This window comes from Cynocephalus volans, chromosome 14 (genome assembly GCF_027409185.1).
Source record: "Cynocephalus volans isolate mCynVol1 chromosome 14, mCynVol1.pri, whole genome shotgun sequence".
NCBI classification, from domain to species: domain Eukaryota; kingdom Metazoa; phylum Chordata; class Mammalia; order Dermoptera; family Cynocephalidae; genus Cynocephalus; species Cynocephalus volans.
In genome coordinates this window covers 51,959,828-51,984,527 of record NC_084473.1, presented here as the reverse complement: position 1 = coordinate 51,984,527, position 24,700 = coordinate 51,959,828, and the positions used below count along the sequence as shown (strand labels likewise).

The 24,700-nt window shown below is 32.7% G+C and overlaps 1 protein-coding gene and 1 long non-coding RNA gene across 7 annotated transcripts in view; one reads left to right on the top strand and one right to left on the bottom strand.

Annotated features, from left to right (window-relative positions):
* The window catches only part of CCDC88A (coiled-coil domain containing 88A), a 129,590-nt gene that overhangs the window by 66,985 nt on the left and 37,905 nt on the right, over window positions 1-24,700 (top strand). For all 6 annotated transcript variants that reach the window (XR_010021626.1, XM_063077651.1, XM_063077650.1 and 3 more), the window contains exons 9-16: window positions 2,040-2,121; window positions 4,002-4,160; window positions 5,874-6,020; window positions 6,604-6,748; window positions 12,442-12,626; window positions 15,473-15,610; window positions 17,330-18,400; window positions 23,704-23,831. Coding sequence is in view for 5 of the 6 variants with exons in the window: in XM_063077651.1 (XP_062933721.1) it covers window positions 2,040-2,121; window positions 4,002-4,160; window positions 5,874-6,020; window positions 6,604-6,748; window positions 12,442-12,626; window positions 15,473-15,610; window positions 17,330-18,400; window positions 23,704-23,831 (2,055 nt within the window). In the remaining variant the exon portion in view is untranslated. The remainder of the gene's footprint in view (window positions 1-2,039; window positions 2,122-4,001; window positions 4,161-5,873; window positions 6,021-6,603; window positions 6,749-12,441; window positions 12,627-15,472; window positions 15,611-17,329; window positions 18,401-23,703; window positions 23,832-24,700) is intronic.
* The window catches only part of LOC134362417 (uncharacterized), a 36,010-nt gene continuing 23,807 nt past the window's right edge, over window positions 12,498-24,700 (bottom strand). The window contains exon 3 of the long non-coding RNA XR_010021627.1: window positions 12,498-12,587. This is a non-coding gene — a long non-coding RNA (uncharacterized LOC134362417). The remainder of the gene's footprint in view (window positions 12,588-24,700) is intronic.

Genomic DNA, 24,700 nt, shown 5'->3' with positions numbered 1-24,700 from the left:
AAATTGCTTAACAGCGCATTTCTCAGAACATATCTGTGTTGTTAATATACATATCCCAGAAACACATGACTATACAAACTATTAATTCTTTTTGAAAAAAATAGCCTTATTGAGATATAATTCACGTTTCAGAAAATTAATCCTTTTCAAGTATACAATTCACTGGTTTTTAATTTACTTGTGGAGTTGAGCAACCATCACACATTATCTAATTTCAAGACATTTCATCACCCCAAAATAAACCTATACCCATACCTATTTGCAGATACTCTCTATCCCTCTTTGTCCTCAGCTCCTGGCAACCACTAATCAATCTACTTTCTGTTTTCATGGATTTCCCTATTCTGGACATTTCATATAAGTGAAATCATACAATATGTAGCCTTTTGAGACCTGGCTTTTTTCAGTTAGCATAATGTTTTCCAGGTTCATCCATGATGGAGCATATGTCAGTACTTCATTCCTTTTTATGGTTGAATAATATTCCATTATATGGATATACCACATTTTGATTATCCATTCATCCGTTGATGGGCATTTGAATTGTTTCCACTTTTTGGCTGTTATGAATAATGCTGCTATGAACATTCATGTATACATTTTGTGTTAACATATATTTTTAATTGTCTGTATACCAAGGAATGGACAACATTCAACATTGTGAATGTAATTCTTGCCACTGAGTTATATGGTTAAAGTGACAAATTTTGTGGTATAAATTTTACCATAATAAAAAGTTAATTTTTAAAAAACATTTTCCAATTCCAAAAGGAACATTTGCAAGAAATGCCTTATAAATCACAAAAGGTAATAGCTTTTTATTAGTAAGAAAAACAAACAGGTCTGGCCTGTTAGCTCAGTTGCTTAGAGCATGGTGCTGATAACACTGAGGTCCAGGGTTCAATCAACCTGTAATACACTTTTAGAAATTTGTCCTGAAATACACAGGATTTTATGTCTATTTACCAAAACATTATTTATTGCAGTGAAAAACAATTCACATAATAAATTATGGTTTCTCTATTAAAGGGAATATTTCTCTATCAATGGTTTGGATGACTAAAAAGTTTTGGAAATAGAGAGAGATGGTGGTCACACAGCATTGTGAATGAAATTAATTAATTCCAAGCTTAAAATGGCAATGTTTAAAAAATGCTTAAAATGATAATCTTTATGCTATATACATTTTACCACAATAAAAAAGTAAAAATTGACAAAAAAATTAAAAATTTTAAAAAACAACAAAAAAAGGATAAATGGAAAAAAAAAATTTAAATAAAAACCATGATTTTGAAAAGATGTAAGGGCAGGAGGAGATGTAAACAAGTGTTGTTTTATGCTATTTACCTTTTATTATTAAAAAAGCATTTTCCTTTTATTACAAAAGAACAGGTGGAAAAGTAGAGATAAGTGGAGGCTGACTTTGAGTAGCATGGCTCTGACAGAGAGATAGAAAATGGAAGTTAGAAGTAAAACCAGTTCAAAAAGAAAAAAAATAATAGCAGAAATTCGAGGATGTTTATAGGCTACACGGCAGAAAGCAATAGAGATGTAAAAATTTTAGTTATCTGTATGTTAGTTAGGAAGTGTATACTTTCCTTTAGACCACTGAAAATGTTGAAAATAGTTTGGAGATCCTTATAAGTCTCAGACCCAGATAATATTGCCTTACATAAAAACTCTTCCAGCTTAATTGTCTATGACTATGAAGTGAGGGAGAGAGAAAGAAGAGTGGGAAAGGGGGGTGGGGAGCAGAAAAGATGGAGAGAGAGAAACTGTATTAGGTACTGTAAGGATATTAGTCATTGAGGTTAGTCTTTGGAGAACATTATGGAGGAAGTTTGATGACATCTAATCATATGAATTCCTAATATTCATTTCTTTGTTTTTCTCCCCTGGGTTGGGGTTATGGCTAATGCTATGTACTATGTTCAACTAGTTATTTTGTAATGATAATACATTTGTATTAATGCAGATGATGATCATAGTTTTCGAAAGTAGTAAGCTTATTTGTTAATAAATATATTTTTTCATTTAAGGGAGGAAAAGACTGAACAGTTGTTGGACTGTAAACAAGAACTTGAGCAAATGGAAATAGAACTAAAAAGATTGCAACAAGAGGTTTGTAACTGGAACTTTAACTGTGGAGGACCACCGAGTAATTGGAAATTGATTTTTCTCCTCTTAATTTATAACGTTTATCTCAGTGCTTTATATAAATAAATGAAATTACTGAGGTTCAAAGAGATTTGGTGATTTTTTCAGTTTCCATCTCTTTAAAGATGCCAGAACTAAAACTGGAAATCAAAGTCTTTGGACTCATCTTTCTTCCGTACTAATATTCAAACTTTGATAAGATTCAAAAGAACCTCTTAGGACTGGGGCAGTTCCAAGTGTCTCTTTTTTATGTATTTGACCTCTGTGGCCTTGGAAGATGAAACACAGCTACTGTAAACTATGCTGTTTATGTGTACCTCCCTGAGTCTCTGCTCTCTAATGGTGTTTTATGTAAACTTATATATGATAGAATGCTTTTTGATTTTTTGCTTTTCCTATTAAAAAGATAAAAACTTTTTACTTTTTAAAAATTACCATTTATTTTACTAAAGCTTTGTGTTTTTTCATCTTAAATCAAGAGTGTTTAAGAATTCACTTCTTTAGTTACTCTGTTTCCTTTTCATTTGGGGGTTGTGTATGAGCTCTTTAATCCATAAATGGTAAGGATTGGGATATGGCTGGACAATTGTTTCTTCCCCTTACTTATCCTAACATACTATTTTAAATGCGGAGAATACTCCATTTGCAGGATCATAAACTGGGACCTTCCTGGATGAATGAGACTGGGAGCCATAATCTTTATTTCTAAATATGCTGTGGCGCAGTTCCACTTCTTGGTAGCAGGATTTTTTTTATATGTGTGTACCTTCTAGAGCAGTAGTTTTCAATCTTTTTGGTCTGAAGACTCCCTCTTCGCTCTTAAAAATTAATGAGGGTTATTTAATGTGGATTATATCTACTGGTATTTACCATATTAGAAATTGATACTAAGACTTTGAAAAACTATTTACTAATTTATTTTTAAAAATACTCAACCTATTCCCTTTTAACATAAAAATAATATTTTAACTAAATGACTTATTTAAAAAAAATTAGGAGAGTGGTACTCTATTACATTTTTTCGAAATCACCTTAATGCCTGACTTAATAGAAGAGTCCTAGATTCTCATATCTGTTTCTGCATTTAATCTGTTAAGATGTCACACTCCATGTAGCCTCTGAAACATGGAGAATGTTGCCCTTATGAGAGAATGAGAGTGAAAAAGATAATGTCTTATTGTTATTATGAAAACATTCTTAACCTCATGAACTCCCTGAAAAGGTTTCAGGGACCCACAGAAGTCCCTAGACACACTTTGAAAACTGCTGTTCTAAAGGATTACAGTAGGCTTTTAAAAGGGTGGATTTTAATATTTGTCTCAAATGGCATTAAGATATGCATTGATCATTTTACTTGGAAGCATTAAAAAAATCTCAGCAAGATTTTGGTGTTACAGCACATCTGGATAGAAACATTATTTCTCTAAAGTAGCTAATGATCCACTTTTGTAAAATAGCTTGCCTTTTCTGTATTTTTACTGTCTTGTATTTTAAAGTTAATTTTTTCACCCTAGATTAATTGCAGATTATTGTGTTAAGTAAAGGTTAATTTATTTTTAAATATCCTGAATATTCTTTACATTCCTGATAGAGAACATTATATAAAAATTTGTATATAAACATATATATGTTTAAAATACTTTTTATTCTTGGTTTAAAAAAAAGTCTTCATATCTCCCTATTTTAAAAACCTACATACTTTAGGTATAATTTACATACCATAAAATCCGCCATTTAAAATATAATTCATTGGTTTTTTAAGTAGATTTACCAAGTTGTGTAAGCAAGGAATAACAAGTTGAAAATAGAAAATAATATTAAAAGTATTATTTATTTATATTTAGAACATGAATTTGCTTTCGGATGCTCGTTCTGCCAGAATGTACCGAGATGAATTAGATGCACTTCGAGAGAAGGCAATCAGAGTTGATAAGCTTGAAAGTGAAGTCAGCAGATATAAAGAGAGGCTACATGATATTGAATTTTATAAGGCAAGAGTTGAGGTATGTTTACATGACTAACCATCCATGATATTTTTTTTCTTTAAAAGTATGATTTTTTAAATGAACTTAAACATGAAGAATTCTTGAAATGTTGCACAAACAATAAATACCTTTGGGTATTCATTTTGTGATAGATCAGCATAATTAGACTTTTACAAAGGGATCTTTAGACATTATTAATTTTATTGAACTTTTTAGGAGCTCTTTTTTTTTTAGCATAATAGGTAGAGCAGACTTTTGTAGTCCTTTTCATTGTTGAAATAAAGTATTTATCTCTACTAATCTCAAACTTGTAGCAGAAGTGAAAACAAAATATATTTTTGTATGTTGATTTTGTATCCTGCAACTTTATGAATTAGTTTATCAATTCTAAGAGTGTTTTGGTGGAGACTTTAGGATTTTCTACATATAAGATCATGTTGTCTATAAACAGGTACAATTTGATCTCATCTTTTCCAATTTGGATACCCTTTATTTCTTTCTCTTGCATAATTGCTCTGGTTAGGACTTCCAGTACTGTGTTAAATAAGAATCGTGACAGTGGACACCCTTGTCTTGTTCCAGTTCTTAGTGTAAAAGCTTTCAACTTCTCCCATTCAGTATGGTGTTAGCTGTGAGTTTGTTATTTTTTGTAATGAGGTATGTTCCTTCTTTACAAAAATACAACATACTTCTGACTGCTGTTTAACTGAGATTACTAAGTAGGGATCAATGAAGTCTATATACATATACAAACAAATCAGAAAAAATTTTTTTCTTCATGGTTACAGTTCAGTGTTACATGAAGTTGAGTTTGACAGTGAGGATTTGTCAGTTCTTGCGTCCTTGTTTCCTTTCTCAGTTAATTTCCTCATTGTCTGTAAAAAGAAGATTTTGGTCAGTTTCAGTTTAAGGATAAGAAGGAGAGAAATGAAAACATAAGAAACAGTAGTTAGAACATTTTATCCTGAAAGTTACCAGTAAAAAACCCAGTAGGACTGCAAAGATAAAGTACACATTAATTCTTTGTCACTTATTTAGACATGTGTATACATGGCACACTCTTAAAAGATCCTCATGGATACCACTGTCTTAATACGTTTTCTGTAGAGTTTGGTTTATATAAACCACAGACATATAACTTAGCAAGACAGAATTGTGAACACATCTTCAAAGTATCTGTAGGGATTATTAAGGATTTTTAAAAGGTAATTATGTAAAATATTGATTGATAGAGCCTTGGTTTATGATTTATGAGAGTCTTAAAGTCTTGGTATTTTACTGCAAAAATCTCAAATCCTTCACTTGAAGTTACAGCTTTAAATAGAGGGAAATCTTTAAAGCTATTTCAGTCAATAAATTAAAGCCTGAATTTTGTGGAGATTTGTACCTTAAATATCTGGAAGACTACTTATACTTAGTTACTTATCCTTGTGACTAGGGAATTTAAATATACCCCAACAATTCATGTGAAATTATAGTAGTATTACTCATCCTAATATAAGTACTCAGTATTTTGTTGCATAATAGCTTAAATTCTGAGGGGAAAAATAAAGCTAAGAAAACATCAACTGTATTTCTATTACCCACTAACTTTACTCTTGTATAGAACTATTAATAAAGACAGCTAAATGTTTTATTTTAATATAAAGAATTTTTATGTTCAAGAGCTTTAAAAAATTAACAGATATTAACACATTTGTAATACATAAAGTCTGTTTGAAATGTTTATAGGAATTAAAAGAAGACAACCAAGTTTTATTAGAAACAAAAACCATGTTGGAAGACCAACTAGAAGGAACTCGAGCTCGTTCTGATAAATTACATGAATTAGAAAAAGAGAATTTACAACTAAAGGCTAAACTGCATGATATGGAAATGGTAAGTTTTATGGGGTAGATCAATTAAATGGCCTCTAAGGAAAAATTCTAAGATTCAGCTGATTTCTCCATAATTACATGGATGGCTAGTGTTCTTGAGCCTTTAAGAGAGAAGAGATAGCTAAATAAGTTGTATGCTTCCTACCTTAAATAAACAGTAAAGTAGTAGAAATTTCTGCTTGTATTACAAAGGGGTATTACTTAGTAATTTTGTCTTCTACCTTTCAAAACCACAATAAATAAGCTATTGTGTAAACGTGTCTTTAATAGTACAGAAATAAAGCTATTTGCTGAAATTTAGCATTGGATCAGAACGCTTTTGTTATTTTCACTAAAACAATATATTGACTGTGAAGAAGAGTTTTCAGTGTCCCCAAAGATATGATGTCAGAAACCTGATCATTATAATTACCAGTAATAACTTATTATTGCCTTCAAACTGTGAAAATCTTAAGGAACTCAGTTATTTTTCCTCATATTATTCAGTTTCCAATAAATACATATTATGAGTAATAAAATATAAGTTTGAAATTGTACTATTTCTTAGTTTTCTTTTCTCTCCCTACTCCCTGCCAATAAAAAAGGAACGAGATATGGATAGAAAAAAGATTGAAGAATTAATGGAAGAAAATATGACTTTGGAAATGGCACAGAAACAAAGTATGGATGAATCATTACATCTTGGCTGGGAGCTGGAACAGATATCCAGAACTAGTGAACTTTCTGAAGGTATTCCCAATTTTGGAGGTTTTTAAAAAAATAAATGAATGAGTAAATGAAGTTATATTTATGTTTACATTTCTGAATATTTTATTGCAGTTCTCTATCTTTCCCAGCTAGAGATAATCTCAGAAGGCCAGCTGTCTTTCCAGATATGATTTTACACAATAATACATGGTTTCCACTTTCTTTGTTCTAGTTCTTAGCTTTGTAAGTCGTACAACTCAATTTTATGAATGTAATAACAGATTTGATTAGTTATTTAGGCACTATTTCATGTTAATATCACAAGAGGCTAGAATACCAATTTATTAATTTATTTTGAGAAATATAGTGATCTAGTAAGGAGAACAGAAAAGTCATGTTAGTTGGTCAGCATGTTCTTTAACTATAAGCAAACCCAAATAGGAAGTTAAAACATAATGGAAAGATTCTTAGGTGTATATGTAGTCAGAATAAAGAAAGTTAAGGATCTTTATAGCTACTTTTATGATATGTATATTCTTCATCATAAGATTATACCTGCCAACCAGTTCAGCCCAGTTATACCCTGGAGATAATGAAAGCCTACCCCCTCTCCCCTGTAAGTATTTAACTTTTGGCTCTTTTTTCCTAGGCTCTACATTGACTCGTTCTCTTTCTTAAAGCTGGGCATAATTACATATAATACAGTCGTTTGGGTAATAGCTTTGTTTTTTTTTTTTTTTGACCGGTAAGTGGATCGCAACCCTCGGCACGGTGTGATCTGCACCACACTCAGCCAGTGAGCGCACTGGCCGTCCTTATATAGGATCCGAACCCATGGCCTTGGCGCTACCGGCACCGCACTCTCCCAAGTGAGCCACAGGGCCGGCCCTGGGTAATAGCTCCTTTGAATATGCTAACACTGATATACTTTTTTGAAATTATAGCCAGTTCACATTAATTCAAATTAGACTAGTTCCATAATTCCTCACTTACGTAGTATTAGATTATTCTACCTGCATTCCTTGAGCAAATATTTATTAAGCACCTACCATGTGTAAAGTACTATACCAGCCCCTGAGGATATAATGCTGAGGTTGACATAAGCTCTGAGAGAGTTTATAATGTGGTGCTTACAGAACAATTACTTCTACAGATTACTCATCTGTTTACTATCTATCAGATTTTTCCTAATTTTGTACTTAAGAACCTAATTCCAAATTCTGGGGCCACATGTACTGACTACATAGTAAGTGGTGACATTCGATCAGTGAACTTGCTGATATGTGTTACTTAAAGTATTTGTGAAACTTTTTTTTATTGTATTTCCTGTGAACTGAGTTATAAGTAAAGCAATTAAGACTTAAGTGTTTTCTACTATTAAAGTAGTTAAAATCACACTGTTAGTTAAGAGTTTCCTCATCTGTTAAGAGAAGACAAAACAGTAAGTACCTTTTAAAGTGGTTGTGAGGATTAAATTTGTTGACACTTGTGAAGCCCCTAGAACAGTGCTTGCTAAATAGTAAGCATTCAAGTGTTAACTAATATTATTATCATTATATCACAGTTGTTTTTTAATTGATCTTAGCTGAGTTCATAGACCTGAATATTTGTTTTAATGTGTTGTAGTTATTGTTTTTTTGAGTTATACAAGGGACTTTCCTTCTTGCAAAATTCTTTGCAAATTTGCAAAATGTGGAAAATTAAAAGGAGGAAATAAAAGTCACTAATAATTTCTTAAATCACTTCTACATTTTAGAAAATTTGTTTTAGAAAATGCATGCTTTTCTATACACACATGTGTATTTTAAACATTACAAGGTTAATGTGTATACATAGTTCAGGTTCCTTTTTTCACCTAAGATTATAATATAGACACTCTCCCATGTTGTTAAATATGTGTTGTAAGCATTCTTTTTAATACTTCATGATCTCACCTGTTGCTTCATTGAAGCACAGTCACAGTATTGTAAGTATTATTAATGTATATCATGTTGGAGCCCAATCTTGTTTATTTGAAATTCATGACTACAAATAACAAATGAGACTTGGGCAGACAAAATCAAGAAGAAATAGAAAATCTGGACAGATTGATAATGGGTACAGAGATTGAATCAGCAATAAAAAGTCTCACATCAGAGAAAAGCCCAGGACCTGATAGCTTCATTGGTGAATTAAACATTTAGAGAAGAACTAATAACAAGGCTTCTCAAACTCTTCCAAAAAAATTGAAGAGAGAATACTTCCAAACTCATTTTATAAGGCCCACATTACCTGGACACTTCAAAGCCAGATAAGGACACTACAAGAAAACATTACCAGCCAGTATCCCTGATGCACATAGGTGCGAAAATCCTCAACAGAATACTAGCAAACCGCATTCAGCAGCACATTAAAAGACTCATTCACCATGAACAAGTGGGATTTATCCCTGGGGTTAAATATATACAAATCAGTAAATATTATACACCACATTGACAGAATGAAGGACGAAAACCCATATGATCATCTCAGTCGACGCAGAACAAACATTTGACAAACATTCAATATCCTTTTATGACAAAAACTCAGCAAAGTAGGTATAGAAGGAATACATCAACACAATAAAGCTGTATTTGACAAGCCTACAGCCACATCATACCCAACAGTGACAAGTTGAAAGGTTTTTCTCTAAGATCAGGAAAAAGTCAAGTATGTCCACTCTCACCACTTCTATTCAACATAGTACTGGAAGTACTAGCCAGAGCAGTTAGGCAAGAGAAAGAAATGAAAGGCTTCCAAATTAGAAAGGAAGAAGTTAAATTGTCTGTGTCTGTAGATGACATGATCTTATACACAGAGAATCCTAAAGATTCCACCAAAAAACTGTTAGGATAAATTCAGCGAAGTTTCAGGATACAAAATCAACAAAACCCAGTAACATTTCTATATACTAACAAGAAACTATCTAAAAAAGAAATTGGGCTGGTTGGCTCACTTGCGAGAGCGTGGTGCTGCCAACACCAAGTCAAGGGTTAAGGTCCCTATACCAGTCATCTTTAAAAAAAAAAAAAAAAGAAAGAAAGAAATTGAGAAAACAATACCATTTACAGTAGCTACAAAAAAAATTAAAGTACTTAGGAATAAATTTAACCAAGGAGGTGAAAGATCTCTACACTGAAAACTGTAAAACATTGATGAAAGAAATTGAAGACACAAATCAATGGAAATATATCCTATGTTCATAGATTGGAAGAATTAATATTGTTAAAATTTTATGTTACACAAAGTGATCTACAGATTCAGTGCAATCCCTATCAAAATTCCAAGGGCTGGTTGGTTAGCGCAGTAGGTTAGAGTGTGGTGTTGTAACACCAAGGTCAAGGGTTTAGATCCCCTTACTGGCCAGCTGCAAAAGCAAAACAAGACAAAACAAAACAAAACCATACAAAAAATTTCAATAGTATTTTTCACAGAAATAGAAAAAAACAATTCTAAAATTTGTATGGAACCACAAAAGATCCCAAATGACCAAAACAATCTTGAGCAAAAAGAACAAAGCTGGCCAGAGTCATTACACTGCCTGATTTCAAAATCTGCTTCCAAGCTATATTAATCAAACCAGCATGATACTGGCATAAAAACAGACACATAGACCAATGGTATGAAAGAGAGAGCCCAGAAACAAATCCACGTATTTACAGACAATTGATTTTTGACAAACATGCTAGGAACAATGGGCTAAGGATAGTCTCTTCAATGAAGGGTGCTGGGAAAACTGGATATTCACATGCAGAAGAATGAAATGAGATCCTCATCTCACACCATGTACAAAAATCAACCCAAAATGGATTAAAGACTTAAATGTAAGACCTGAAACTGTAAACTATTAGAAGAAAACATAGGGCAAAATCTCCCTGACATTGGTCTGGGCAGTGATTTTTTGGATGTGACCCCAAAGGCACAGGCAACAAAAGCAAAAATAAATGGGGTTTCATCAGCTAAAAAGCTCTGCACAGTAAATGATCAACAGAGTGAAGAGAACTTACAGAATGGGAGAATATATTTGCAAAACATACTTCTGGTAAGAGGTTAATACCCAAAATATGTAAAGAACTCAACTGGATAGTAAAAAAACAACTCGATTAAAAAATAGACAAAGGACCTGAATAGAAGACATACAAAAGGCTAACAGCTATATGAAAAAATATGCAACATCACTAATCAGGGAAATGCAAATTAAAACCACAATGAGTTTTATTACCTTACACCTGTTAGAATGGCTATTACCAAAGAGACACAAGTCTTGGCAAGGATGTGGAGAAAAGGGAACCCTTGTGCACTGTTGTTGGAATAAATTAGTACAATCATTATGGGAAACATTATGGAAGTTCCTCAAGAAAATTAAAAATAGAACTACCATATATGATCTAGCAGTCCTACTCCTGGGTATATATCCAAAGGATATGAAGTCAGTATGTCAGAATTATTTGCATTCCCATGTTGCAATGACTTGGGCAACTAATGGAATTTTAAAAGTCAGTGACTATCAAGTATATCAGCTTTTAATAAAAGATTCAAAACACAATGACTAGAACAAAAGCTGGAAATAAAAATTGAGGCTTTCTCTACTTAAAATGTAGGGATTATTTACTGTACCTAATTTTGAAGAGAATATTTGCAGGTGGGGGTATATGTTGTGTGTGTGTGTTTGCTTTTTATGAAGAAGAATTTCAAAGGTACACAATAGTAGACAGATCTAGAAGTGCTCTTTAATATCTTTACTCACTTCCTTTTTTGAAATCTAGGATTTCAAAATAAATCCTAGCTATCATTTTCATTTATAAGTCCTAATGTTTTTATATCAGCAAAATATGTAATGAGTCTACTAATAAGGTTTTAAAATGAGTGCTATTATTAGGTAATTAAGAAATAATTGTTTTTGGCTTACTAGAGGGCATTTACAGAAGTAGACACCAAGTTTTCTTATTTTAAAAGATGTAATGCTGAAGGGCCAGCCTGTGGCTCTCTTGGGAGAGTGTGGTGCTGATAACACGAAGGCCACGGGTTCAGATCCCTATATAGGGATGGCCAGTTAGCTCACTTGGGAGAGCGTGGTGCTGACAACACAAAGTCAAGGGTTAAGATCCCCTTACTGGTCATCCTTTCTTTTTTTTTTAAGAAAAAGATATTATGCTGGGATCTACTTATAAAGATGATTTCCCTGGGCAAAATAGAGTAGATGTTGCTCTTTGCACTTAAGTTTAGCAGAAATTCATTTACAAAAAGACTTTTTCAACATGACCAGTATATACTGTCTTGAGTTTCTCAGAATCACATGAGGATTTTCCCCCTTAAACTGACTTTCTTTAATTTTTGAAGGTATGGCATAGGATATGCTTTTTGTTTCTTGAGTCATACAGTGACTCAGATACGCAGGGCAGTTACTATATTTATAAAAGTAACCTGAGATTCATTGAGGTTAAAGTGGCTTGGGCATTGTCCAGAAGTTAATTTCTCATGGAACTAGAACTGGAACTCTTTAATCTAAATTTTGGGCTTTTTTCCCCTAGAATGCTATGCATTCATTAAAGTTCAAGATTTACCTCTCTGTTGTTTATTTTTTATAGTGTCTGTCTTATACATTATTAATTTTTTGTAAAGTTAAAGATCAAGCAACATAGTGCATTTACACTCAATATTTTAAATAGTAAAGAGTAAACATAGTTTTACCAATGGCATATTTTTCAATATCACAGCCCCACAGAAATCCTTGGGCCATGAGGTGAATGAGTTGACATCAAGCAGGTTATTGAAGCTGGAGATGGAAAACCAGAGTTTAACAAAAACTGTAGAAGAGCTTCGGAGTACTGTGGATTCTGTAGACGGTAACGCTTCCAAAATCCTGAAAATTGAAAAAGAAAATCAAAGACTAAGTAAAAAGGTAAATGAAAATGTAATGTTTATTATAATGTTAAAAATATATGGAAAAGTATAAAAATAAATAGCACATCTATTTTCCATTTTATAAATGTACCCTCAATGTTATTTTAACTTATTATGGAAAATTTCAAATCTACGTAAAAATATGGAGTGAATGAACCCATTATTCAGCTTTAATGATTACTAACTTATAGTTGATCTTATTTCATTTCTATTCCTGCCTACTCTTCTCACAGCCTCTACATGATTTTGAAGCAAATCCTAAATAAAGATTACATCATTTCACCAGTAAATATTTGAGTAAATATAGCTAAAAAGTAAACAGGACAGTTACACCTAAAAAACTAATAATTTTTAGTAACATAAACATCAAATTTTTAGTCAGTTTCAATTTTTCTGATTCTGTTATGATCTTTGTTTTTTATATTTTCATTTCAAATCCAAATCAGATGAATATATTCAGTCAATTGCCATGTGCATTAAGTCTTTTTTATTTTAGTCTGTATGATCCCTCCTTTTTCCTAGCAGTTCATTTGTTTAAGAGACCAGGTTTGTCTAATAGAGTTTCCCCACAATGGAGACTTTGTTGATTACACACTTTTTGTGTCAATTTTGTCTCCTATATTTCCTGTTATATCTAGAGGCTTAAGCAGGTCCAAATTGAGTTTTTAGTAAGAATATTCGTATGTTGTATGTGTATTTCAATCAGAGAGCACATGTCTGCTTGTCTCTTTTTTGTGATGTTAGTTGTCATGGAAAATCATTGCTTAGCCCCACTGATTAATTAGAGGTTGAAAAATTCTGATATTCTAATTATATCATCCCTTTATAATTTGATAGCTGGATTAATTTCCATAAAGAAAAACTTTCTTTTAAAAACTATTAGTTTAAAAAAACTTTCAGTTACTCAGAGGAACAGACCTTATGGGAAAAGCAAGGTGAATGTTTCTTTCCCTTTATTAATCAGTTTCCAAATAATAAATTTGTTTTTTAATATCCTCTTGAGATAACTAATGAGTTTTTTGTTTTAACGTCAGTGCAAAACTCATGGATTTAAAATTATTTGAAGTGTTTTAATCCACTCCATTTATTTTTTTTACTGTCCCAACTTAGGCTAGTGTGGAAGAAGACCCTTTAAAAGCTGCTTCTTGAATTCTTAGGACATGACCTTAGCACTCCTTGAGAGCTTCCTTGCTTTCTGCCATGACAAAATGTTCTAGGCTCATCTTGAACATATTCTATTCCAGATCTGGAAACAGCCATTTCTTCAAAAAAGCCTTTGCTTCTTTTTCTGGGAAATTGTATTTAGACACTACAATTTAAGCAGTATGAAACCTGAATTTTAATTAGGCTTTGACTGAACAGAAATATTCTTATTGTGCAACAGTTACACCAAGCAATTTATTTCTGTTCATCTTTCTGTACACACGCAGATACACACACAATTCTACATAAATAGAATCCTATCATAGAAACATACATGATTAAGAATTCTTGTTTCTAAGAAGTTCCTAGGTGATACTTATCCTGCTGTCTTGAAACTATGCTTTGAGAACCACTGCCTTAGGTTATTGAAATAGACTCCTTGATTTTCTTGCAAGATTTTTACTGTTAAAACAGTTTTGCATTGTCTTTAATCCATTAAACAAATAGGCTTAGTAAGCATTTGATGATCAATATAGTGTTAAAGTCAGAGTGGCCATTTAGAATTTGGAACAGTTTTATTTTGGTTGTCCTTGTAATTGGGCCTATAAGGTATAGTTTCATTTTGAAATTGGCTTTGAAGTCTAATTAGCAAATTCTTAGTGATTCTAGCAAGTTTTGGTCAATTCATTGCATTAAAGATATTTTTTATAAATTGATTTCACTTGAATCTCATTGATGTAAAACAACAAATTAATTAAATAACTTTTAATCATATACTCCATCTATAATGGGAGAACCAGGTTAATTTAGTTATTAATAGCCAAAAGCTTCCAGGACATGTAAATTATTGTTTAAGATTTGTGACTTGTTGCTTATGAGATATTACTGGAAGATTGTTTTCCATGTGTAGTTACCTCCCATTGACGTTAAAACAGAAAAATTCAATTTGTTTAAAGTTTTTTACTATTTCACCTAAGAATTTAAGTAACACTTAAACTTGAAGTGGAATATTTTATAAAGTGTTCTTTTCACAATTTTCTTTATTGCCTGGTTTGAATATAGTATGTAATAAGAGGAAGGTCAATAGTCTGCTGTATTTTTAACTTAAATTTGCTATTCCATACTTACTAACCACTGATGTTATTATATCTCTAAAATGTGTAACTGAAAATAAATTTAAACCTAAAATATAAATATTTGCTGCAGTTTTGTGTTCAGCTTTTTTCCTCTAGTGTCTTTTCCCCCTTTTCTTCCTCTTTCTTTTTTATTTTAAACCAAGTCCCTCCTTGCTTCCTCATTAATCTTATAACACCATATGCTTTTTATATTCTCTTCCTCCTTTTTGCTTACTGAAATTCCTTGACTGTAACTCAAATTTCACTTTAGAAATTCACTTAAGCCAAGAGAGTCTTTCAATAAGATTAGTACAATCCCCATATCATTATCATTTATCCAGCTGTATTTGTCTTTGTGTTTAGAAATAGAAATTTACTTAAAAGGATAGGAAGGATAGCCTTGTCTACATATTTTACAGCTATTAAAATTAGCATGGAATAATACTTGAATTTCTATACTAAATTCTTAAATTTTACCATTTGGTATTAAAACTATATTTTCTCCTTTATTCAATGATTATCTTTTGTTTTGACATGTTTCCATTGTTATAAAATATTTAATTTTTTGTGATTTAATTTTCTCTAGGTTGAAATTCTTGAAAATGAGATAATTCAAGAAAAGCAGAGTCTTCAGAATTGTCAGAATTTAAGCAAGGATCTAATGAAGGAGAAAGCTCAGCTTGAAAAAACAATCGAAACGCTTAGAGAAAATTCAGAGAGACAGGTTCATAAATTTCTTACTAAGCAAACAATATATTTAAACAATAAAAGTTATTTTAAAGTATATGCAAACAAAATGTTCAAATAACATTAAAGGGAGATATTTTAGAATTTTTTAGATTTTAAAGTAACTATAATTTTACCTCATTTTTCTATTTCATTTATTTTAGGAAAGTTGTAGAGAAAACGTATAATTCTTAAACTGCCAGGGTGCTTAATAATCTAGTATAAAATGTTGCAGCACCTGTGCTTTCAAGTGCTCTCAAGTATCTGAGAAATAGGGCTGCAGATTCTAAAGTCCCTGAGTGGAGTTGTAGCTATACTCTAACCCTACTAAAGAGGGAGAAAGTGTGGTAGCAGCAACCATCTTGGAAACTATCAAATTTGCTTTCAAGTGTTTATTGGTTATTCTCATGTTTGCGGAACTGAGAACTGGATAGATTGAGTGACTTGCCATTTTGAGACTTTGATTGATTGATTGATTGATTGATTGATTGATTGTCTTTTTCGTGACCGGCACTCAGCCAGTGAGTGCACCGGCCATTCCTATATAGGATCCGAACCCGCGGCAGGAGCGTCGCTGCGCTCCCAGCACCGCACTCTCCCGAGTGCGCCACGGGCTCGGCCCAAACTTCTATTTATTTTTTAGAAGTAAAATTATTTATTTGTTTTATATTTATTTATTTGTTTTATATTGTCCAGGTGTAGTGCTTAGGGGACTTTTAGAATGTCCCCTAGTTCATCAAGTCAATACCTTAGGCCTCTTCCACTGGGAGAAGAGTGTGGTATCCAACATTATTGTCCTGTAATAATGCAGATTTCTGTAGACTTATCAATACATAAATTCTAGAGCTAAGCATGAGTCTGTACTTTTAAAAGCTTCTTGGGATTATTTAACACACTAAATTTTATGAAGCATTATATTAGTTTATGCTATAAATTGGGTGAATAGTTATCAAATGTACCAGCTGATTTTGTTATTTTGATGTTTCCTAATTAGAATTTTTTGGGGGAATGAATACACACACATATGCACTCATGCATCACTTCATGATGGGGATAAGTTCTAAGAAGTGTGTTGATAGTCTGTTTTGTCACTATGTGAACATCATAACGTGTACTTACACAAACCTAGATGGTATGAGCCTACTACACATCTAGGCTATATTGTATAGCCATTATAATATTAATGGGACCACCATCGAATATGCAGTCCATTGTTAACTGAAACATCATTATGTGGCGCATGACTGTATATAAACACACATAATACAGCACATATTTACTGAGGACCCACTGTGTATATATATATATGCATTGCAAAAATTATTTAAGTAAAGTAAAACCTTATGTCCTCCACAAGTTATGTGCACATGTTTCAACCTATATTCATATTTGAATTTGAAGCATATAACTATTAATAATCTGAAGATCATTTTAATTAATAGTAAATACATTTCTCTTAACCATTTCTTTAGACTGTTAGACTTTCTAAAGACATGAACTTTAATGACATAACAGTACATGTACACAGTGGCCTTTCAGAATTAAAAGATGGACAGACATTCTAGCACACTTTTTTGTTCTCCTTTCCCTGTTAGTTTTTGGAAGGAAAAAAACCATGAAATTTAAAATACTTAGCAGTCAGCCAGCAAAGAAAAAAAGCTTAGTTTTTGCTTAGTTACTGTTTTTAATTTTTTTCCTTCTTTTTTTTTTGAATTAGATTAAAATATTGGAACAGGAAAATGAACATCTGAATCAAACAGTGTTTTCCTTAAGGCAGCGCTCCCAGATAAGTGCTGAAGCAAGGGTGAAAGACATTGAAAAAGAAAATAAAATTCTCCATGAATCTATCAAAGAAACAAGCAGCAAGCTAAGCAAGATTGAATTTGAAAAAAGACAAATTAGAAAAGAATTGGAACATTATAAAGAAAAAGGAGAGCGAGCAGAAGAACTTGAAAATGAATTGCATCGTCTTGAAAAAGAAAATGAATTGTTACAGAAAAAGATAACTAATTTAAAAATTACTTGTGAAAAAATTGAGGCCTTAGAACAAGAAAATTCAGAACTAGAAAGAGAAAATAGGAAACTAAAAAAAACATTGGATAGCTTTAAAAACCTTACTTTTCAGTTAGAATCCCTAGAAAAAGAGAATTCCCAACTTGATGAGGAAAACCTAGAACTGCGAAGGAATGTGGAATCTTTGAAGTGTGCAAGCATGAAAATGGCTCAGCTACAACTAGAAAACAAAGAATTAGAGAGTGAAAAAGAGCAACTTAAAAAGGGTTTGGAGCTCATGAAAGCATCTTTCAAGAAAACAGAACGCTTAGAAGTTAGCTACCAGGGTTTAGATACAGAAAATCAAAGGCTACAGAAGGCTCTAGAGAACAGCAATAAAAAAATCCAGCAATTAGAGAGTGAACTACAAGACTTAGAGGTGGAAAATCAAACATTGCAAAAAAGCCTAGAGGAATTAAAAATATCTAGCAAAAGACTAGAACAGCTGGAAAAAGAAAATAAATCATTAGAGCAAGAGACTTCTCAACTGGAAAAGGATAAGAAACAATTGGAAAAGGAAAATAAGAGACTGAGACAACAAGCAGAAATAAAAGATACCACATTGGAAGAAAATAATGTGAAGATTGGAAATTTGGAAAAAGAAAACAAAATCCTATTCAAAGAAATTGGTGTATATAAAGAATCTTGTATTCGTCTGAAAGAATTAGAGAAAGAAAATAAGGAGCTTGTGAAAAGAGCAACTATTGATGTAAAAACTTTGGTTACATTACGTGAGGTAAATATATTTACCTAAATTCAAGGCAGATATTTTTTATATTTTTAACTCAAGGTTTATTTAAGTTTTATTGAAACCATAAATAATTTGCATCATCTTTTTTATGGTTCAGTAGAATTTTGGAATTGGAATTAGATACAGCTTCCAAATTTCCTTCCTACTGTTGTAAAACTAACAAGCACATATAAATTGTATATTTTAAGAATTTGTAGTAATGAGATTGCCTTTTGGTATCTAACTTTTACTTTATAATTTTTAACTTTTATTTCAAAATATGAAAATATTTGATCAAAACACTTATTGAATGCTGCATAATAGGAAACGTGATAGCTGCTATTTATTGAGTGCTGTGTGCCAAGTAGTAGGCAATGGACTTCATATAAGTTGCATTTATATATAGTTATATAATTTTATTTTTTATTTATTTTATTTTTGGTGGCTGGCCAGTACAGGGATCAAACCATGGACCTTGATATTATTGTCGTCATGCTCTTACCAACTGAGCTAACCGGCCAGCCCCTTATATGATTTTTATAGCCAATCCTTTATAGGTGTTATCTCCATTTTTCAGATTAGAAAACTGAGGTTCAGAAACATTAAGTAACTTAGGATCACACAGCTAATAAATGGCAGAGTGGGATTACTGGATTCAAACCCAGATCTTTCAGATTCCAAAGCCCCATGAATATTGTTGACCTCTGAGCCAGAGAGTACAAATCTGGTTCAACTTAAAGATTAACATTGAATAACTGGTAGTTGCTTGGATCTATGTATGGAGAAGAATTATGAAATTTGTGGGAGTAGATTGGCAATATGTCCTGTGAAACATGGTTGGTGCAAATCAGAAGATAGCATGTTTGGCTCTATTTATAATTCCTATGCAGTACAATATGTGATAATCTTTTAAGTTCAGTTCAGACGTACCTTAGCATTTTGGCAGAAAGTCACACTGGGCAGTTTGCATTTCTGCTAAAGAGGCATTGAGAGGGACCTTTTCATTTTTTCTTTTTTTCTATAGTCTCACAGACATGAACAATAGGTTCCTGGTGCCTAAACTTTTAGAATGTCCTCTAGTTCAGCAGTTCAATACCTTAGGCCTCTTCCACTGGAAGAAGAGTGTTGTATCCAACATATATTGATAGGAAAAAATATACAGTAAACTGCTAGCTCATTTTTTTTTCACACCGCATTCATTTTTTCTTAAATGATATGCACATTAATTTGTTCAAATAAATACATAAACTGAATAACAGATGAATAACAAAATACTCTGTAGACAGTAGGGCTTCAAATTTTCACAAAAACTGCAGATGTAAAACTTATTAAAATTTACATATTTCATTTTATAATCTCTATAGTTATTTAAGATAGCACTCTAAAGTCTTCCAAAAGCATGCAGATATCAAATTAATTTCAACAGAGGAAGGCAAACTTTTCAAAGGCAAATTAATTTCTAAGCAAATCAACAAGTCAACTTAATAAAAAGAAATCAAGAACAAAAATTAAATATCTAAGTTTAACAACATAAATTGCATAAAAAAATCAATAAAACAATGTAAACATAAGGGCACTTCTAAAAGTTCATGGAAAAATGGAACTGAAAGATAATGGAAATCTCAGTGAACTTTTTTGTTTAAATTTATCCTTTAAAAAAAAAACTAAGATCATAGAAAATACATTCTCTGATCACAATAACAGAAGGAAATTTAGAAAACACATATGTGCGGAAATTAAAAGCACTCTCCTAAATAAACAGTGGGTAAAAAGAAAAATCACAGGGAAATTAGAGAGTACTTTGACATAAAGATCAAAGTGCAACATATCAAAATTTATAGGCTACAAGACTCATGCATTACTTAGAGGAAAATTTATACTTGTAAACACCTATATTAAAAATAAGAAAAATCTCAAATCAGTAATGTAAACTTCTTCCTTAAGAAAATAGAATAAGTAGAGCTAATTAAACCAAAGGCAAATATTAGTAGGAAATAACAAAGATTACAATAAAAATATATGAAATAGGGAATTAAGAAACAGTAGAGAAAATCAAGGAAATCAAAAGTTGATTCTTTAAAAAGATTAACAAGATTTGCAAACCTTTATCAAGACTGACCAAGAAAAAAGAGAGAAGACTGAAATTACTAAAATCAGAAATAAAGTAGGGGCATTATTACATTGTCATTATGGCTTTTTGTGATGGTAAGATTTAGTTACTTTCTCATTTGCATTTTTGTGCTACCAGCGTGTTTTGTTCTTTCTTGTGTATTTGTGGTAGTGATTATCATTTTTTGGATTCCAGATGCAGGAATTCTTTGAGGATTTCTTGTAGGGCTGGTCATATGGTGGTGAACTCCCACAGGGTTTGTCTGTCTGGAAAATACGCTATTTTCCCCTCATTTCTGAAGGATGGCCTTGCTGGGTACAGCATTCTTGGCTGGCAGTTTTTTTCTTTTAGTATTTTAAATATATTATCCCATTTTCTTCTGGCCTGTAGAGTTTCTGTTGAGAAATCTGCTGTTAGTCTGATAGTGGCTTCCTTATAAGTAACTTGATGCTTTTCTCTTGCTTCTTTTAAGATTCTCTCTCTTTGTCTTTGAGCTTTGCCAGTTTGACTATACCGTGTCTTTGAGAGAATCTGTTGAGTCTGTTTGGGGATCTTTGAGCCTCCTGGATCTGAAGGTCCATTTCTCTCCCTATATTTGAGAAGTTTTCCGTTATTATTTCGTTGAATAGGTTTTTCATACCTTTTCCTTTCTCCTCCCCTTCTGGAACACCAATGATTCAAGTGTTTGTGTGCTTAAGGTTGTCTTAGGTTTTCTTCATTTTTTTTTTTTTTCACAGTTTTATTTTATTTTTTAATATTTTATTTTATTTTACTTTTTAATATACATTGTAGTTGATTTTCATGCCCCTTTACCTGCTCCTCTCCACCCATCCCTTCCCCCCCATCATATCTGTTCATTTGATTTAAACAGTTGAAGGAATTTTTGTGGTTATTCTGTCTTCCTCCCCCCACCACTCTTGATTTGTTTGTGTGTTTATTTTTTTATTTATTTTTAACTTCCACAAATAAGTGAGAACAAGTGGTATTTCTCTTTCTGTGCCTGACTTGTTTCACTTAATATAATTATCTCTAAGTCCATCCATGTTGTTGCGAATGGTAGTATTTCATTCTTTTTTAATAGAGTAGTATTCCATTGTGTAGATATACCACGGTTCCTTATCCAGTCATCAGATGATGGACATTTGGGCTGGTTCCAACTCTTGGCTATTGTAAATAGAGCTGCAATAAACATTGGAGTACAGGTATCCCTTTGGCATGATGATTTCCATTCCTCTGGGCATATTCCCAACAGTGGAATACCTGGGTCATATGGTAGATCTATCTGTAAGGAACCTCCATACCATTTTCCATAAAAGCTGCACCATTTTCCAGCCCCACCAATAGTGTATGAGAGTTCCTTTTTCACTGCAACCTCTGCAGAACTTATCATTCTCAGTCTTTTGGATGTTAGCTATCCTAACTGGACTGAGATGGTATCTCAAAGTGGTCTTGATTTGCATTTCCCGGATGTTGAGTGAGGTTGAGCATTTTTTCATGTGTCTGTTGGCCATTCATATATCTTCTTTTGAGAAATGCCTATTCGGCTCCTTTGCCCATTTTTAATTTGGGTTATTTGTTTTTTTGCTGTAAAGTTGTTTGAGTTCCTTATATATTCCAGATATTAATCCTTTGTCAGATGTATATTTTGCAAATATTTTCTCCCACTCTGTTGGTTGTCTTTTTACTCTGTTGATTGTTTCTTTTGCTGTGCAGAAGCTTTTTAGTTTGATATAATCCCATTTGTTTATTTTTCCTATAGTCACGTGTGCTTTTTGGGTCCTATTCGTGAAATCTGTACCCACTCCTACTTCCGTGAGTGTTTCCCTATGTTTTCTTTAAGGACGTTTATTGTTTCAGGGTGTATATTTAATTCTTTAATCCATTTTGAGTTGGTTTTGGTATATGGTGAAAGGTACAGGTCTAGTTTTTAAAATTATATTTTCCTTTTTGTAGTCTACCTGGGTTACTTCAAAAAGACTATCTTCAAGATCAGAAATTCTTTCATCTGCTTGTTCTAGCCTGCTTAAGTTGTCAGTTGTATTTTTTATTTCATTGAGTGAATCTTTCAGTTCCATGAGTTCTGCTACATTCTTTTTTATGGTATTAATCTCTTTGTAAATTTCCTTCTTCATGTCCTGGATTTTTTTTCTCACCTCATTATATTGTCTAATTGAGTCTTCTCGTATCTCAGTGAGTTTCCTTAAGATTGTTACTTGGAATTCCTTTTCAGTCATTTTAAGGGTTTCCAGCTCTATAGGACCTGGTATTTGAGAATTACTGTATTCTTTTGGTGGTGTCATATTTTCTTGTATTTTGGTACTTCTCATATCTCTACATTGATGTCTGGCCATCTGGTAGAGCAGTTGTTTCTTCTATTACTCTGGAGTGGGCTTTGAGGAGTCAGATGTCCTCTTCTTTTTCTGTTCTCTACTGGTGACTCTCCTTGCATTAATGTAGTTGAGTGTCCAGTGGGCCACCTGTACAGTGGCTGTGGCTGCTGCTGTGGCACTGAGTTGCTTTTTTGGCAGCTGTGGGTATGACAGTGGCTGTGGCAGGCCACCCGTTCAGAAGTGGTGTTTTGGACATGCTCCTTGCCTGCTTTGGGTGGGGGCTGCAGCTCATGGCTCCTTGCCTAGGACCCTGGGTGCTCTCTTGCCTGCTTCCGAGCAGAGGGGGCTGAGGCCCTTGGCTCCCTGCCTAGGACCCCAGGGCTAATCTCTTGCCTGATTCCTGATAGAGGGGGACTGCCTGCCCTCAGTTCCTTGCCTAGAACATTGGACATGCTGTCTTTCCTGCTTCCAGGCAGAGGGGGCTGTGGCCCTTGGCTCCTTGCCTAGGACCCCAGGTGTTGCTCTCTTGCCTTCTAGCTCATTATTAAAGAGTAAGTGGGTATGTGTCTCCCCGACATCCACCCTCTGCAGTGTTTAAACCTAAGGTGTGTATTCACAAGTAAAGAGTTTCTCCCTGTTAGGTTTTAACATTTGAATGAAAAGAAGGAAAGAAATTGTATTAACTAGGTTATAAATTTGTTGCTTTACTTTTCAATGATGAAGGAATGGTTCAACGGTAATATTTCTTCTGTTTTTCCTGATTCGAGTTATATGTATTCCTGGATGGTGGTAATTAGCATCTTGGCTGACTTTCTTAGATGTTTATGGTCTTGACACTTACATAAGTTGTGCATTCCTTTTACAACAAGGATTTGGTGAGTGAAAAATTGAAGACTCAACAAATGAACAATGATCTCGAAAAATTAACTCATGAACTAGAGAAGATAGGATTAAATAAAGAGCGACTCTTACATGATGAGCAAAGTACTGATGACAGGTAAGTATTAAGTGTATTTGGCAAACAGTTGAAATTTTTTTAATGGTCAAACACTAATTCTTTCCTGTGCTAGCCACAGAAAACATTTATGTAGTTCACCCTGCTTCTGGGTTTTGTTTTTTTGTTTTTTTTTTCCTTTAAACTTCTGTAAGAAAAAAAAGAACCAAATAAGGACAATATCAGTATAAGGCGGAAAAAGGTAAAATGTCCTTATATAAATACAATTACAAAACAAAAACAGGATGCTCCTCAGGTAGTAGAAGATCAGAGAGTGTAATTGCCTGTGAAAGTAGAATAAGACATGAACAACAAACAAACCTCCCTCTATGAAATATGCAGTCTATTAAGTTATTTTTTATTTGAATGTACTTAAATGCCTCAGTTCGTTCATTGATTTTGTTTGCCAAAATGTGGACTTAAAAAGAAATGGAGGAAAACTGTGAAACAAAGGAAAACATACAGAGAAGCGATTAAGGTATACCAATAAGGTAGAAAACTAGGGCCTGACAAACAGAATAAAAAATTAACTCATATACCCTTTAATTTTGAAAATTTTGAAGCAATTAAGGTATACCAATAAGGTAGAAAACTAGGGCCTGACAAACAGAATAAAAAATTAACTCATATACCCTTTAATTTTGAAAATAGTGAGTATAGGCTTAAAGAAAATGCCTGTTCTCCCATGGTAATTACAATCTATTAAACAGTTAATCTAACAGGTAGTCTACTGTTTAGCATCCAGACAGCCACATGGTTCCAACTAGAAGTTTGTGTATTGTTAAGAATATTATCTTATGTAGACTAGATTTTAATTCATTGGTATTTTTGTAATATATAATTTATGTTTTATCTATATATTATTACTGTTC